This window comes from Trifolium pratense, linkage group LG4 (genome assembly GCF_020283565.1).
Source record: "Trifolium pratense cultivar HEN17-A07 linkage group LG4, ARS_RC_1.1, whole genome shotgun sequence".
Classification (NCBI taxonomy): domain Eukaryota; kingdom Viridiplantae; phylum Streptophyta; class Magnoliopsida; order Fabales; family Fabaceae; genus Trifolium; species Trifolium pratense.
Genome location: NC_060062.1, coordinates 13,982,683 through 13,996,995, shown reverse-complemented (window position 1 = coordinate 13,996,995; position 14,313 = coordinate 13,982,683). Strand labels below are relative to the sequence as shown.

The 14,313-nt window shown below is 31.9% G+C and overlaps 2 protein-coding genes across 2 annotated transcripts; one reads left to right on the top strand and one right to left on the bottom strand.

The window, feature by feature from the left end:
* Positions 1–3,666: 3,666 nt before the first annotated feature.
* LOC123922149 (BOI-related E3 ubiquitin-protein ligase 1-like) lies at positions 3,667–5,022 on the bottom strand. The gene is made up of 2 exons (XM_045974894.1): positions 4,777–5,022; positions 3,667–4,194 (listed from the first exon to the last, which is right to left on the bottom strand). The coding sequence occupies exons 1-2, from the start codon at positions 5,020–5,022 to the stop codon at positions 3,742–3,744; spliced, it is 699 nt and encodes a 232-aa protein (XP_045830850.1). The 3' UTR covers positions 3,667–3,741.
* Positions 5,023–8,302: 3,280 nt separating this feature from the next.
* Positions 8,303–12,450, top strand: LOC123920326 (protein usf). Its single transcript, XM_045972595.1, has 5 exons — positions 8,303–8,658; positions 9,659–9,801; positions 9,896–10,025; positions 11,139–11,330; positions 12,035–12,450. Exons 1-5 carry the CDS (start codon positions 8,509–8,511, stop codon positions 12,242–12,244), a joined length of 825 nt encoding a protein of 274 aa, XP_045828551.1. The 5' UTR covers positions 8,303–8,508; the 3' UTR covers positions 12,245–12,450.
* The last annotated feature ends 1,863 nt before the right edge of the window (positions 12,451–14,313 follow it).

Sequence of the window (14,313 nt, the reverse complement as noted above, 5' to 3'; positions counted from 1 at the left end):
TCAAAATTAAATGTCAAATAAAATCCTAATAAGTTCGAACAAAGCTTAGAAAAAGTTGTCTTACCTCCAAAATTGGAGTGAGAGCGTTTGCAAAATCGGTGTCGCGATATCAATGATAACGGCGTCGTGTTCTGAGATTTTTACGCCAAACAAAAAATAGTAATACGTAAATATATAAGGAGAATAGTAGTAATAACAGTACTTTGTAAATAGAGTAATAATATAAAATTAATTTCCATCAAATGGTTGTTAATATACTTGAAATTAACCAGGAACACGTTTCGTAGCAAAATTATGGTAGCAAATCGCGTTTTTTCTTGTAGTGAAACTATTATTTCTAGTTCCGCAATGGAAGTCCTCTAGATTGAGACATGATGATGTCTTTACTTTGTGGAAGTCCTTTTTGTTGAGACAAAAAATCCCGAATGAAGAATCACTCTGGTGGAAGTACTTAATTATAAGAAAATTGACATATATCTACAGTCACCTTTAGTTACGGAGAAGTCGTAGGTATAGGATTAGTAACAAAATAATGCTACATTTGCTTTTTATTTCCCCCAATTCAAAGAAAATAGAATCCAAACCCTAGCATTAGAAAAACTCTTTTCCTACGACCACGATCGAATAGAAATCGGAGAAAGAGATGAGAAATTATAGTTCTTTCTTATGTGTAGAACCGTGCTTTAATTAAATAATTTTTCTTTTTTTTTTGCAGCTGGAGATATTATCTAGTTCAAAGGGTTTTGCTGTGTTTTAATTTTAATTTTTAATTTGTTAACATCCAAGGGAATCTGCTGCTGCTACTTGCGGCTTTTTACAACAAATTTCCATTACTAATTCTCATAAATATGGTATATAAGGATTTTATTTAAAAAAATAAATAATCAGTATCCGGGTCAAGGTTCGACTAATCTGAGAGGACCAATCTCACTGCCCACTTACGGGGGTCCCATTTAAAGCCAGAGTTTTTTTTGTGCTCTGCATGGACTAGCCCATCAAAATTAACACCAAGTAGAATCGAACTTGAGACTTTGAGAATAACACACTCCAATATCTTAAGTCATTACCACTTTACCAACCTAAGTGGGTTGGTATATTAGTAGTTATCATTGTGTGTTTTCAATTCAAGCTCAAGGTTGTCCACATAGCTTGCTTGTGTTCTGAAAATTGAAAACAATCTAATTTAATTTTATGGCTACATCATTGTATAAGGTAGTATAAGCTAAGAAATGAGGGTGTGTGTGTTAAAGATTGAAAGAGAAATAGTCAAATTATTATATATTTCTAGGAGTGTTTTTCTAGACATAAAAATAGAAGAGTAATTTGTCAAAAAAAGTAGAAGAGTAATTCTTTCCTCTGAATTTAGATCACGTGCATGTTGTTTTCTGTATTGGTTGAGGTTTATTTGGAACAATGTATGAGTAGAGTAATGTATATACTATATAACACATGCAAGTTTCCCATTACTTTGCCTAATAGAGATTATGTAAATCAAGAGATTAAATATGTAAATTAAAGTCTTTGTATATGCGATAATGTTTTAATTGATATTTAATTATTTGTGCAAATGCTTGATGAATTTACTCATAAATTGTACGTAGTATGAAAATTACCTACCTATTTTTTTGAGAAATCATATCAATTTTTGTAAATTTACTGAAGATATATATAGTCAGAATCCGTAACGGTATCCTATAGTGATGGTGTAAATCGTAACCTATAGCGACGTAGATAATCTGAAGGTGTATCCGATTATCCTCTACAAAATAAACCGCATCGTATAGGTTTTTAGGGCCTATACGGCTATACCGACGGTTTTGGAGTTTTACCGACGGTTATTTCCTGTCACTAAAAGTCAAGTTCAGTGGCGGAGCTAGCCCAAAAAGTTGGGGAGGACCGCTTACCGCTATAAATATAAATCGATACCCTGAAAAATTACTAAAAAAATAGCATATCATATTTAGGGTGTGTCTAATACTCTAATATGAATATCTCAAAATAGTCAAAAGATGGACCATTACCAATTTTAATAAATAAATTTTGTGTCAATTCATGTGTAAACTTGATACTTTTTAATTGGTTCTTGTATTTATATTTATAATATTATATGAATCTCTATAATAAAAAATTAAAATTATTTAACAAACGATTTATCAAACATTAATTTTTATACACTAAAACTCTATTTTCAATAAAAATTTGAGTACTTTTTTCTCAAAAAAATAAATTTGAATACTTTGACAAAATAAATTGTACATTTTAATACATCTATAAATTATTAAACAACAAAATATTTGAAGGGAACCTTCAAAAAGTAAATTAGAAAGGATATCTGACTTATTAATAATAGACAAAAAAATTCGGAACAATTTAAAAGAGATTAATAAACATCTAAATAAGAATCTACACATCCAAATACGGGGGTTTGAAACCCCCACAAACTGGGAAGCTGTTACAAAATTGTGGGTCGCCCAAAAGCGGAGATTTGAAACCCCCGCAAACCAGAAAGAAGACAAACTACACAGACTATTTAACGGAGGTTTAAAACCACTGACTATAGTATACCTAGGAAAAAAAAAAATGGTTCCGCTGGTAGGAAGTATATGCATATATGGTTGATTATAATGGAAGAATTCGATTGTTGATGGTAAGAGGAATTCTCGGAAGGGTGGAACTCTGAGAAGATTATATTCTCCAATGAGAAGCTAATTTTTAAAAAATATTAAAGAAAATTACATAAAAGTGTAAAAATAGATTTTATTATTACTCGTTGCGTAAATATAAAACAAAATGATACCGATGATCTTTTATCTTATTTATTTGTAACATTTTACTCCTTTATGTTTTTTTTTGTTTTTTTGAACCAAACAAACTTACTGCATTTCATTAATTATCAAAAGTTCAATACATGAAGGAATAATCTCAAATCTATGGAAATTAGTCTAAGAATTGGCCGTCCTAGCTAAAGTGTGAGCAACCGAATTTACTTGTCTCCTAATAAACTTAACTTCAAAGTTCACACATGATAACATAACAAGAATAATTTCATTAACGATTGAAAGAAACTCTGAGTTGCCTCGCCGTTTGGTACGAATAGCATCAACCAACACTTGAGAGTCACTTTCAAATTGGACGCTTTCAAAACCTCTACTCTTAGCTTCATTCATAGCTTGCAATAATCCCATGTTTCACCCTCCTCTGTTGATAAAGTCAGTTGCTGCCACTGTGTAATTCCAGCCATAAACTCACCAGAATTATTACGAAAACAAGCACCAATCGCGGTCCTACTCCTTTATGTTTGTTTCCTCCGATTTAGGTCTTTTATCTCTTGTAAACTGCACATTATGTTGGTATCGATAGTGCAGATCAATTACTCCCTCGAGTCATTTATAAAAAAAATTCACTTTTTAGATTCATTAAATAACTAATGTATATGTTCTATAATATAGACCAGATACATTAATTATTCAATGAACTTAAAAAGACAACTATTTCTTATCAAAAGGATCGGAAAAGTCTTCCTTAAATAAATACATAGAAGCTGAACCAAAATATAAAGCATTATCTTATTTATAAAGTCTCAACATTTGTTTGATAATACAAAAGCAACAACATTGAATAAAATAAAACAAAATATGAAACTAAAGCAAACTCAGAAGTAGGATATCAATTATCATTCTCAAAAAGTGTCTTAGCATAGGTAAGCACAACTAAGATATTTATCTTTTTTCAGAAATAATATCAGCTTGAAATCAAACTTTGGATCTCGATAGCACCATTTTTTTCCATTCCACAAATGGGACAAACTTCGACTAAAGCTTCACAGATGTTGCATGAAAAGAGATGTCTGCACGGAAGGAATAAGACACCTAATGATTTTGTGTTACACATAAAACAACACATAATATTGGCTTCATCATTTTCCACAAACATCCTTACTCTCTTTTTCTCCTCTTCCAACTGGTTATGTAGAGCTATGATCACCGCTTCTCGTTCCTTAACTAATTTCTCTAGATCCCTTTTCTCTGCTTCTAGACTGTTTAAGCGATTTTCCAAGATTTTATTTTTCAACGCAGCTCGTGCAATTTCTCCATTCTTTGTAATTAAAAATTGTTGTGAATAATTTTCCAAGCTTTTAAGTACAACTATTTGTTTCTCCCTTTGTTGTTGTAACACAAGTTTCAATTTATCATTCTATCACATAAAAAAAATTAGTCATTAGATTAATTGACAACGGAAAGGACATTTTCAAAACAAAAATAAATATATTTAAAATATGATACATAAATTGGGAGGAAGTCAATCTCATCCCCAAAAGCTAGCTCAAAGGGTGAGGTTGCCCTCACATATTTATACACTTCACATCACGGGAACCTAAGCAATGTGAGACTTCAAACAATCTCAAACAACACAACAACACATTCAACACTCACTCTCACGCCTAGCGTGGTCCTGGGTCAAATGCCCACATTGCAGTCCTTAACCCGGCTCTGATACCATGTTAAATATGTTTGGATCTCATCCCAAAAAACTAGCTCAAATGGTGAGATTGTCCTCACATATTTATACACTTCACATTCCGGGAACCTAAGCAATGTGAGACTTCAAATAATCTCAAACAACACAACAACACATTCAACAAATCTAAGATTATAAAAAAAAAAAAAAAAAATTCAACAAGTCTAACTCATTGAATAAAAAGATATTATTTTATTTTATGATTATTTTGTTTTTTAAATGGACTTGATATGAACTCATGATATATATAATTGTAACCTGGATTTGAACGAACTGCTCTATCTCTTGCTTCTGCTTCTCAAATAGAGTAGCAACTGTAGGACAATTTAAGAGATTTGAAGCATGACAATGAGGATTGGGATTGAGGACAACATATGCTTGCTCCTGTTGTTGCTGATGTTGTTGATACTGTGGTTGTTGTTGTGACTCAATGAGGGGCCCTGAGTAAACGCCATTGATGCAGAAAGGAAAGCCATGATTACTGTGAGTGTGTGGATTGTCCATGATTTTCAGGAAAAAAAACGTTGAACCTCTCTTCTTAAAATATTTGTAAACCTCGATAAATCAACCACACAAATGACATAATTAAAGTTCAATGTATGTAAGATAGTTTTTCACTAATGTTTGATAGGGATTATAGGTGTTTCTTTTAGTGTTGGTGTGAAAAAAATACATGTATATATAGATATAAAATTGATTAAACAAATAATATATTTGAAATATAAATGTATTCAACATTTCAATTTTCTATTAAAAAGAATCAAAATTAATGACGTCGACACAAAACTGACATTCAATTCGCTCTAAATTAAATAATATAATTTTTTTGAGTAGAAAAAGTAATTCAAAAATGTAACCGAAACGGAAAATAGATAAGGATCCGACATAATCCCCATTCATCTCAAACATAAGTGATATATGAATTTGTTGGTCTAAGCCACTAAGTTTGATCTAGTAGTGAGGAGTTTGAGTAGTATGCATGAAGTTCATTGGCTTCATTGTAAAAAAAATATTTTTTTTTAACAAGGTCTATTATATTTAATGCCACTAATTACTTTTTGGTCAATATAAATGTTATTTTTCAATTACTATTTTATGCTCATGGCACATGTTTCCCTTAAAGTTTAATTTGAAAAAAAAAACATTGTTATTTATTTGTGAAAATTGATTTATAAAAGAAATACACAAATACGTAAAAATGATATTTCACCAATCAGATTTTGGCTATGGAGAATGAATGGTTAACATTTGTAAGTGTTATATCCAACTATAAAGGATTCTTATTTGTTTTTTCTTTTCTGATCCATAAGTCTAGTAGCTAGACTTACACTATAAATATAAAGATGCAGAAAGTACACAGAGTTCGAACTCCAATCTTTTCAATAATGTCTCTTTTAGGTACTAACTGAGCTTTATACCTTTATAAGATGCATTCTTATGTGTTCTTGTAAAAAAAAATTAATTAATAAGTTAAGAGAATAGCGAGTATTAAAGGATCTTTAGACATACCAACTAGGTTGGCACGCCTAAAGACTCTAATCGTCTACCATATTCTCATTATAATATAATATATAAAAAAAACAACACAAAGTGTAGATCAACCCAAACGGATAATACAAACATTTTTTAACAACAATTGTCTAACCATTAGTTAAGCCTAACATTAATCAGAGGTACAATAGTTGGTGAATATTAAGTTGATGGCTAACACGAAACGAGTCTAAGAACCAACAACTCCCTGCACCAACAACTAGTAATAATGACTCTTTCGAACCATATGTCAATCCAGAGAATGACGCGAGGATAATAAAAACAGTACGAATCAACGATGATACAAATATTAAATAGCACCGACAACAAACTCAAAACCTTGAAACCTGCATATTTCAACAAACTTGGAAAATTATTAGAGAGTCTCAAAACAAGAAATCCAATTAGACACCACAACAACCAAATAGAGTATTCCGCAATGGCGAAAAAACCACCCGGGATAGTAGCTATTTAATCTTTTGCTTAACAATTTATAATCTTTAATTTAAAGTTATAAATAAATTATAAAAATTAGAGGGAATAAAAAAAATAACAACTAATTTTTGTTAGATTTTGTTTTTTTACAAATTTGTTCTTAACAATATATTTTTTTTCTTCAAAATTTTATTTAAATTTAATAACATACGACGCATGTATTGAAACTGAAATTTAGATAAATTAAAATGAATAAAATAAATATTATACAATATAAATCATATTTGTTATTTTGTCCATATTATAGAAATATTTTTTCATAATGTATTTTTTTTCTACTTTTTGTCAATTTCACTCCACTTAGCCATTCATGTTAGATATTTACTTTTGTCACTTCTATTTCTCGCGCACCCTACAAAATTATCAAAATACTCCCGTCCACTACTTAGGTAACAGACACCTTTTAAAACATCATACCTTTATAATATTCGCTACTTAAGTATTAAAAGAGTAAAATAAGAAAAATGTATGACACACGAATAATTGGTAGGATGACAAAAGTAAATCTTTTGGTGTTAAAATTATGATCCTAGAGGCTCAAATCATGTCGAGCCCAAAAGTAAAAGGAATTGGTGATTCATCAACATTTTAGAATAAGTTTGTTAACATTTTTGTTATTATTTGGTTTTTAGTTTTGTTATGGAAACTTCCTTGTACTGGTTTATTTAATAATTATGAAACATGAAAAATTAGTCTTTTCTTCTTATCTTCTTTTCAGGAGACTTTTCTATATTCAAGATAGAGTAATTCTATTTTCCCAACCAAAAAAGCTTGATTGTATTTGTGCTGTTTCTTCTAGACCTAGTAGTCTATCCAATATATTGTTGGCTAATGGAACAACTCGGCTAACTTTTTAAGGCTCTTTTTTTTGGTTAAGTAGTTTAGTGACTAGAAATTTCATCTTAAAGACATATAAGTGGAATATTCAGGGTTCGAATCCCAGCTCCAGCTCTTACGTATATAACACGATGTCCCTACACACTAAGATAAGCCCACGAAGACCACTTTTTACGGCTCTAATTATACGACATCGTAAAATATTTGATTTTTATTTGATGTCAATATAAAATTAATTTGGTAAAAGCTAACGTATACTTTAAGAGCATCTCCAATGATAATACCACTTTGAGTATCATACATTAACAACAAGTGGTCCCTTCTATATCTTAACCTTGTCTAAATAAAAATAAATATTTATATAATTTAATAAATACTTAGATATATTAATTAATAATTAAATATAATGAGAAATACAAAATAATAAATCAAAAATGGTAAAAATAAAGTAATTATTTTGATTATTCTCTTGTCTGAAACGCTCCAAATGAAAAATATGATTTGAGAACAAAACAAATAGAAATTGTGTAATATATAGAATAATATGAAATATAATAAAATGTATAGTAGAAAAAAAAAAGAATGGAACCAAAAAAAAAAAAGATCAAATGGTCATTTAATTATCAAACATTAATATTTTTTGTTTATAAACCCACTTAGGTTTGGTATAGTGATGTTAGCTTGGGTCCTTGGAGTATGCTCATTTCAAGGTCTCAGGTTCGATTCTCCATAGTGTCAATTTCGGTGGGCTAAGTCCATATAGAGCAAAAAAACTCTCGCTTTAATGGGTCCCTGCAAGTGAACGGTGGGATTAGTCCCCTTGAATTAGTCGGTTCTAGAGCCGGATATCAAGTTTTCAAAAATAAAAATAAAATTTTTATATATAGAAGCTATGAATAAAAAACTACCGTCATATAACTCCAATGATAAAAAAACTACCGTATCATTAGCTTATGAATCCTATCCTATGCTCATTTTATTCAATAGATACTTAACTTAAGGACCCAATTAATTTACGCTAACAAAATACTTTTTAATTATTTTAATTTTCATTAAATATTTTTGTTTAATACAATAATTTAGGACTCATTTGTCTATAAAACTAAAATTGCAGAGTGAGAGTGAGGAATGCTGAGGTTTGTGAAATCATCTGCTCCCAAATTCTTCCCGACAAAGCCTTTTCGGATCATTTCACCCTTTGCTTCTCGCACATCAGTTCGTTCCATGGCTGATTCTGCTCCTTTCAACAAAATCCAGATTCAAAGGGATGATAACACTGTCAGTCTCTGCTTCTTTCATCATGTGCTTCATTTCTTTTGTTTTGCTGCTTTTTTTTTGGTGCATGAAATTTTTGGTGATTGGGTTTTGATTTTTTGACTTTTGTAGTGAATAAAGTTTCGATTTTTTTTTTTTTATGTACCAAAAAAAAAGTTTCGATTTTTTTTATTTATTTTAATCATCAATGTGCTATGGTAATGAATTATCATCAGGAAAAGCATCTTTGACTTTTTTCAATACTATTTTTGTAATTGGATTGCAGTGAATTAGAGTTAGAACTTAGGGATGATTATTTCATGATGACTGATTTGTTAGTGATCTAAGTTAATCTGAATTTGCATGCAACTTAAATTGGTTTTTACTTTTCTGCATGAATTTATTAGTGATCTAGGGATGATTATTTCATGATGACTGATTTGTTAGTGATCTAGTGGAGTGTCAGGGGTTCGAACCCTTGTCTCTGTATATATCATGGGATGTCTCCACCAACTGAGCTAAGCTCACGGGACAAATTTGTGTTTATTTTAAATTGTGAAAAAGGATATGTAAGACTTATGTAATGAATAGTTGTGATTAGTGTTGTTAAATGGTGGCCATGATGGAATGGCATGGCAGATTTTTTGATATCCGCCATAGCCAATTTATAAAGGATGCCCGCGAGGGCAGCACCGTAGGCTGCAATGGCGTGTTTATATGGTGAATATTTGGCCTTTCACCATATTCCGCCATCTACGACATTGACTGTGATAGCGATCAGATGGAAGACTGTCAGGGAGAATGTATTTTCATAAACAATGAAAACAATGTTTTGACAATTTCAAATTTTCTAAAATATGCTAAATCTATTTTAAAAAATTGTAAAAGAAAACGGTAGAGAAATATTGGATCTTGGAAATGGGAAACATGTGAAGTAAACGGACCTTGTTTCCATCTTTTCTACTTGCTATGAAACTTTGTTGCTGATTTTCTATTTATAACATTGTTCTTTTTCGATGGTTAGACATTTGATGCGTATGTCATCGGCAAAGAAGATGCTCCTGGAATTGTTGTACTACAGGAGTGGTGGGGTGTGGACTTTGAAATAAAAAATCATGCTGCGATGATTTCTCAACTTGGTCTTGGATTTAAAGCTCTTATTCCAGAGTAAGATATTGGTGCTACCTAGAGTTATTTAGTCATTGTTTTGCTGTCTCTTATGCTGTAACTGGATGATGACTGATTGATTTGTTTTTCCCAGTCTGTATAGAGGAAAGGTTGGTCTGGATGTTGCAGAAGCACAACATTTGTTTGAAGGTCTTGACTGGCCAGGTGCTGTGAAGGATATCCATGCTTCAGTTGACTGGCTTAAAGCAAATGGTTCAAAGAAGGTTTGTTTTTGTTGATTTTTAGTTTTTATGTGTAAATCGGGTATCCTATGCGTCTGCTGCGACTAATCTCTTGAACGGGAGGGAATTTTATGAATTTTTTTTGTTTAGTTGAAAATTTTGGAGGGGAGAAGAGGGAATGGTGGGGGCCAAATTCCTCCCCTTGTAATTTTGTCCCCCTACAATACTGAAACATACATCTGCACTTAGTTATTGTTGGAAATACTATTTTATTTGGTCTGATTCCTTCCTGCAGCATTTCATTGTACAAGTTAATTACTTCCTTGTACTGTCCATTTCTATCATTTATACCCAAGCTTTGACCTAATGTTTTTGCTTCTTTCGTTTCGGATCTCTAATTTCATCAAATACTGGTGCTGCATTTTTTACATTTGATAATTTTGCGTACAAATTAACAAGGGCACTACTCACAAATACACTAGCAGACCAACCTGATTTTCTCACTTGATATGTAGTTGATTCCGAAAATAAACAAATTTAACTTTTATAATAATGCAATGAATGTGCTACACAAATTATAAGTATCCAAGAGAATGGTAGCTGTTATCTACTTCCGTGTTTACTGATGTTGTTTACTTAAAACTAGCTTTGTAATTGTTTTCTCGATATCTGTGCATAACCAAGCTTTATGTATTTAGCAGTTTGCTTTCTAGATCATTCTTGTATTCGCAGTTAGCTATAGACTCGTGAAGTATTCAGATCAATGTAATGAAAATACAATTTCACATTCAGAATTTCACTCTTTGGAATTTTGTTATCTTTCTCTTGATAATATTCTCTCATATTATATTGCATCCCTCACATTCTCATCTATCCACCTTTTCTAATATGGTATAAGACCCTTAAAGTTTAAACTAGTATATATTTATTCAGTTTACTTTTGGCTGAGAACATACTCCTAATAGACCTCAAAGCTTTATTCTGAATCTCATTGTTAAGATCTTAAATCCTCATAGATTAATGCAGGCTGAATTTGTTTGTTCAATTCAGGCTTTATGTTTGGTTAGTTGTCTAAATTTAAAAAATCTCATTTTGCTTAAATTACAGGTAAACCATTTGTTAAACTAAATTTGAATTTATCTTTCGTTGTGTCAGGCTGGTGTAACTGGATTTTGTATGGGGGGTGCTCTCGCAATTGCAAGCTCTGTGTTGGTTCCACATGTTGATGCGGTTGTGGCTTTCTATGGAGTTCCTTCTTCTGAACTTGCAGACCCTGCTCAAGCCAAGGCTCCTGTTCAGGCTCACTTTGGAGAGCTGGACAATTTTGTTGGCTTTTCAGATGTTACGGTATGAGAATTACTTCAGTGCTAGTCGTGTTTGTCTCGTTATATTTTTGCTGGTGCATTTTGCAATTGAATATCATTGTTCTTTTATTTTTATTCTATCATTTTTTGCATAGTTTCGTGTATAAAATGTTTAGTGAGGGAAGGTTGGAACTGAGAAGTGAAAATCATTATCTGCTAGTCTAGAGATTGTCTAGTTTAGACTATTGCTTGGTGAATGGAGACTATGATGAAGAAGCAGAGATCAGAAAGAAAAAAGAAGTGGCGCGATCGCTACTTGCATTCTATTTTTCAACATATTTTTGCTTTCATCTTTTCATTGAAGCTTCAACAAGTGAAGTTTTCTTTCATTCATTCTTTGATATATCATTTTCGGATTTGGCTCCTCTAAAATGAATATTTAGTAGAGTGAGAAAATCCAGGGTTGATACTGTAACCACCCATGATTTGTTATGCATATGCATGTAATGTCAACGGTTGATTTGTTTATCAACGATTGATATTATTCACTTTAATCTCTAAAGTGAATCGCTCACTTTAGTGGAGCCTTGTCGATCCTTTTCATGTTCTCTTATAATTTAGCTTCATTATGCTTTTGCGATGCCTAGGCCACATTCCAGACATGAGCTATCTCTTCAAGGGAACAACTTCGAAGAATTATGTTTAAAGAAAAATTATGTTTTTGACATTGATTGATGTTTCGTGCAGGCTGCAAAGGCTTTGGAGGAGAAGTTGAAGGCATCTGGAGTTCCACATGAGGTACACATATACCCTGGAAACAGCCATGCATTCATGAACAGGTCTCCTGAAGGAATCAATAGGAGGAAGACCATGGGTCTGCCTGATGAAGATGAAGCTTCGGTTCAGCTGGCATGGTCTCGGTTCCAATCATGGATGACAAAATACTTATCCAACTAGATAATTTATTACTAGCCGAGTTCAGCTGAGATTGCTATGTTCTATCTTAGTTAGTAAAGTCGTAAGGTAAGGTTTCATCTATCTGAGTTCAGCTGAGATACAACATATTAGTAATTTGTACTTCTCCCTGGACTTGAAACAATGATTGAATAAATTTTGGTTTGAGACTAATTTGAACTGACAATATAAGTTGTTTTCTGCGTAAACCATCACCATTTACTGTTTTATATTTAATTTGATGGTTGAGATGAATTAGTTCCGATATATCGTTTAAATTACAAGTTGGTCTCTCCGAAATTTATAAGGACACCATAACTGGTTTGACCTTATTAATTAATTAGCCTTTCAAGGTTTTTCTTGTTATTGCACCTCATGAGGGAATATGGGAGGATTATGCCCAGAAGTTGGGTATGTAAGTTCTATAGAATTATTAGGTATAAAAGTTTAATTTAGCATAAATTCTTCCTATGTTATTATGTTTTCTTTTTCTCCAAGTAACGTCATACTATATCATTCATTAACAATTGATACACATATTTGAATCTCTCTCCCTCCCTCCCCCTCTCTCTCTCTCTCTCTCTCTCTCTCTCTCTCTCTCTCCCCTCTCCCTCCCTCCCTCCCTCCCTCTCTCTCCATGAAAAAATGAAATATAAACAATATTTTTCATAAAAAAAGAAAAGAAACATAAACAATTTTTTTATAAACGAAATATAAACAATATTCCTACGAAGTTTACTACTAACCATTAATAATAATATAATATAATAAGTTAGTTAGTATCAAACTTACTAAATTATCCTAAATATTCCTAATAAAATTTTCAATTTTTGATTAAAACTATACACGGGACCATTATTTGTCACTGAAACAAAAAAAGTTGAATAAATAAGTTTACAATAAATAATTAACACAATAATTTCACTTATATTTTAACAATATTATATAACAAATTTTTAAATATTTAATTTTAAATAACATCTACTCAAACATTAAAAGTACTTCGATCTGGAATGTGCCATTGCTTATGTCTTCTGTATGTTTCTGTGATGGATGGCAAAAGGATTTGGCATGTGGAGAATAATGTAATGTAATGTATTCCGTTAGAAGCGCTTATAGTTTGTGCATTCAGAAATTGCTAGATACTTCACGTTTAAGAATCAATGGTGCTTAGAACTCGATTTGGAAGCTTAACGTTCCTCCGCGGGTGAGAAACCTTGTTTGGCGCATTTGCAGTCGGTGTATCCCGACACGTGCTAATTAGGGGTGTGCATGGTCGGATAATTTGACAAACCAAACCATATCCAAACCGAAACCATTTAATTGGATTTGGATTCATAACCATAACCATATTTTATTATAAACCGGTTATAAAACTGGTTATAAATTTGGTTATGGATATATAACCAGTTATTTTAACCAAACCAAATTTAAAAGTGGTCATTTTTTAAATCCAATTTTTAACCGGTTATTTTTAAATCTGATAAAAAAAATCAGTTATTTCATTTTAAAAACTGGTTTTAAGACAATTTAAAAAAATCTAAATTTAGTAAAACTTGCATAAAAAAAATAGTAAAGAAATCGGAATTTTATACATAGAAATCGGAATTTTGCACTGCTAATCTTGCAGAATAGGGGTCAATTTGTATTGCTGGGCGCGCGCTTTGTAACGATGAGGACAGTCGCCATGTCCTTTTTGACTGCTAGTAGTAAAAAATGTGCGGAGCTGCATGAGTAGCTTTTATGCTACTGTCAGTCATGAAAGTTCTGCAATTCCATATGGACAGTTCTGAACTGATTTTTTATTTACTGCAGCAACTTAGTGCTGAGAATGCGTCTCTTATGGCCTGCGTTATCTGGACCATTTGGAATCAAAGGAATAATTGCATTTGGAATAACGGAATTGATGAACAGAATTTTGCTTTTACTTGTGCAGCTACTGTGCCAAGTGAAAGGAAATCTGTTCATAGGTTGAGAAATTGCGAGTTGGTGCAACAGGCGGAAATTGTTCGCAGATGGCGAAAGCCTATTAATGAGCGAGTTAAGTTTAATGCTGATGCTTCCTTCTCATC

Excerpts from the sequence above, each read along its gene's own strand:
- LOC123922149 (XM_045974894.1), bottom strand. The coding sequence starts at position 5,022 with ATGGACAATCCACACACTCACAGTAATCATGGCTTTCCTTTCTGCATC. Across the intron at positions 4,195-4,776 it reads AGCAGTTCGTTCAAATCCAG|AATGATAAATTGAAACTTGT; the intron begins GTTACAATTATA and ends TTTATGTGATAG.
- LOC123920326 (XM_045972595.1), top strand. The coding sequence starts at position 8,509 with ATGCTGAGGTTTGTGAAATCATCTGCTCCCAAATTCTTCCCGACAAAG. Across the intron at positions 8,659-9,658 it reads TTCAAAGGGATGATAACACT|ACATTTGATGCGTATGTCAT; the intron begins GTCAGTCTCTGC and ends TTCGATGGTTAG. Across the intron at positions 9,802-9,895 it reads TTTAAAGCTCTTATTCCAGA|TCTGTATAGAGGAAAGGTTG; the intron begins GTAAGATATTGG and ends TGTTTTTCCCAG.